The 2,500-nt window shown below is 44.8% G+C and overlaps 1 protein-coding gene across 1 annotated transcript in view; it reads right to left on the reverse strand.

Moving 5' to 3' along the window:
- The window catches only part of nyap2a (neuronal tyrosine-phosphorylated phosphoinositide-3-kinase adaptor 2a), a 20,772-nt gene extending 19,944 nt beyond the window's left edge, over positions 1-828 (reverse strand). Inside the window, exon 1 of the mRNA XM_030778661.1 lies at positions 629-828. Coding sequence (XP_030634521.1) covers positions 629-828 — 200 coding nt within the window. The remainder of the gene's footprint in view (positions 1-628) is intronic.
- Positions 829-2,500: the final 1,672 nt, after the last annotated feature.

A 2,500-nucleotide genomic window follows, 5' to 3' on the forward strand; every position in this document is an offset into this window, starting at 1 on the left:
TGTGTGCATGTGTGTGTGTGTGTGTGTGTGTTGGGGGGTTCTGAGTAAGGTTAGTTTACTAACAGAAAAGAGACTGAATAAAAAGTGGCTGAATAAAGGGAGAGAGAGGGAAAGGGAGTTCTGTGCGTGTCTGTGTGTATTCAGAGGCAGCGTGGAGTTTAAAGTACAAAACAAGCTGTCATATGTAGGGCACATTCATAACAAGGTCATCTGATGCAAATACATGGAAATAATAAACATGATGCAAATGCTTGGTTTAGTTTTGAACGGCTGTGCTTGAAAAACACTCTCTCTCTCTCACACACACACACACACACACACACATGCACACGCACGCACAGACACACAGACACTCAGACACTCAGACACACACACACACACACACACACCCGCACATGCACGCACACACGCACACACACACACACAAAATGATTCTGTCCTTGTGTTGGTCTTTGTCGGTCTGTGTATACCGATGTCTGACAGTCAGTCGCGTCACGGAGATCAAAACCAAAACCCAGAAGACACACTAAGCAGCCCTGACACACACGCTCGCACGGATAAAGCATGTTGGCTTTTTACTAAACAGTAAATCTAAACAGTAAATTTACTAAACAGTAAATCTCCCCACCTCTTTATGGCTTCCTCCTGCCGTCTCTTTTTCTCGTGTTTCTCCTGGAGGTAGGCCCAGTTGGTGTGGTTGCGTATGCGGTCGCTCTCGCGGGCGATGTCCGAGGCGTTCTGAATGACCAGGCCGTCATATGTTCTCAGCCCACTGTCCTCCACATACTGCAGGAAACTCACGGCCGACTCCTCCTCACCGCACTCCATTACTCCCTATCAGGACTGGGTCCCCCTGCACTGCACACGAGAGAGAGAGAGAGAGAGAGAGAGAGAGAGAGAGACTGTGATACACACATACACACACACGCGCGCGTGCGCGCCGTGGGTGTATGTCTATAATCAGTGTGTTTGTGTTACACACACTAACACACTGATTATAGACATACATGCAAATATACTCACACATGTGAAATCATATATATTCTCCTACTCTCTCTCTCTCTCTCTCTCTCTCTCTCTCTCTTTCTCTCACTCTCTCTGTTTCTCTCTCTCTCTCTCTCTCTCTCTGTCTCTCTCCCTCCCACACACACACACACACACAGATGCAGACCATAAACACACATCCAGAAGTTGAAGAGGTTGTGTAAAAAGACTGACATAGATTGCCAAAGAAACACACACACAAACACGCACACACACACACACACACACACGCACACACACACAGAGGTAATGCTTTGGCAGAACAAAAGCAGACACCTGGGTTTGGCATGCAAAGCGAGAGAGATTTAACAGATTTGAATACATCTGCTAAGGATTTTACATACATCTCATTTATTATTACTGTATTCATTTTACTGTGTCTGAATGTGTGTTTGTGTGTGTGTGTGTTTGTGTGTGCGTGCGTGCGTGTGTGTATTTGTATGCATCATGCTCATTCGCAAATCACACGCTCACCCATAGTCTCCATGCTTCTTCCAATTATGCCCCTATTTGGTTTTTCCAAGAAAAAAAAAAACGCACTTCGGTTTAAGTGTCTCTATTCCAGCTGCCCAAAAGTGTGAAAATGTGGACAATAGAATGTGGAAGAGCAGAGGAATCTGATTCAGAGAGAGAAAGAAGCAGAAAGAGCGATAGAGAAATGTGTGCGTGTTCGTTTGTCTGTGTGTGTGTGTGTGCGTGCGTGTTCTTTGTGAGAGCAGACTGGGTACAGTATATTTTTTTGGTGCATATTTTTTTTTAGGGCAGATTAGTTCATCCTATTAGTTGGTCTGTAGACCATGAAGAGCTCCGATTGGCTGAGCTGGCTGTCACTCACTGTAACCATTGCTTGCATCACAAAAGCGGTGATTTCATCATGCATTTTCTCTCTTTTTGATTCAATTTTAAACTCTTTCTCTCCAGCAAAACACAAACCTCAACATAGAGAGAGAGAGAGAGAGAGAGGGAGGGAGAGAGAGAGAGAGAGAGAGAGCGAAAGAAAGAGAGAGGGAGACAAATTATTGGTCATGTGAGTATTGTTAAACATCTTTAACAGGCAAACACGAATGTTTGTGTGTGTGTGTGTGTGTGTGTGTGTGTGTGTGTGTGTGTGTGTGTGTGTGTGTAAAGCGGGGTACGTGCGTGTGTTGGGTTCTCGTGAAAAAAAAAGTGAAGGTCTTTTTTTTTAACTCATTCACTTTAATTCTATCCCATCTCTCCCCTCAACTCTCTGACCATCTCTCCCTGTTTTATTTATCATTGTGTCTTATTATAGTTTATGTTCTCATACCTCCTCTCCTCCCCCTCCCTCTCTCTCTCTCTTTCCTTAGCCATCCTTTCTTCATGTCTTATCTGTCCTCCCCACTCCTGTCTTCTCTCTGTCCTCTTTCAACTCTGCCCCCTTTTCAACGTCTTCTCTCTCTCTCTCTCTCTCTCTCTCTCTCTTAGGGAGGCACAG

This window comes from Chanos chanos, chromosome 6 (genome assembly GCF_902362185.1).
Source record: "Chanos chanos chromosome 6, fChaCha1.1, whole genome shotgun sequence".
Lineage (NCBI taxonomy): Eukaryota > Metazoa > Chordata > Actinopteri > Gonorynchiformes > Chanidae > Chanos > Chanos chanos.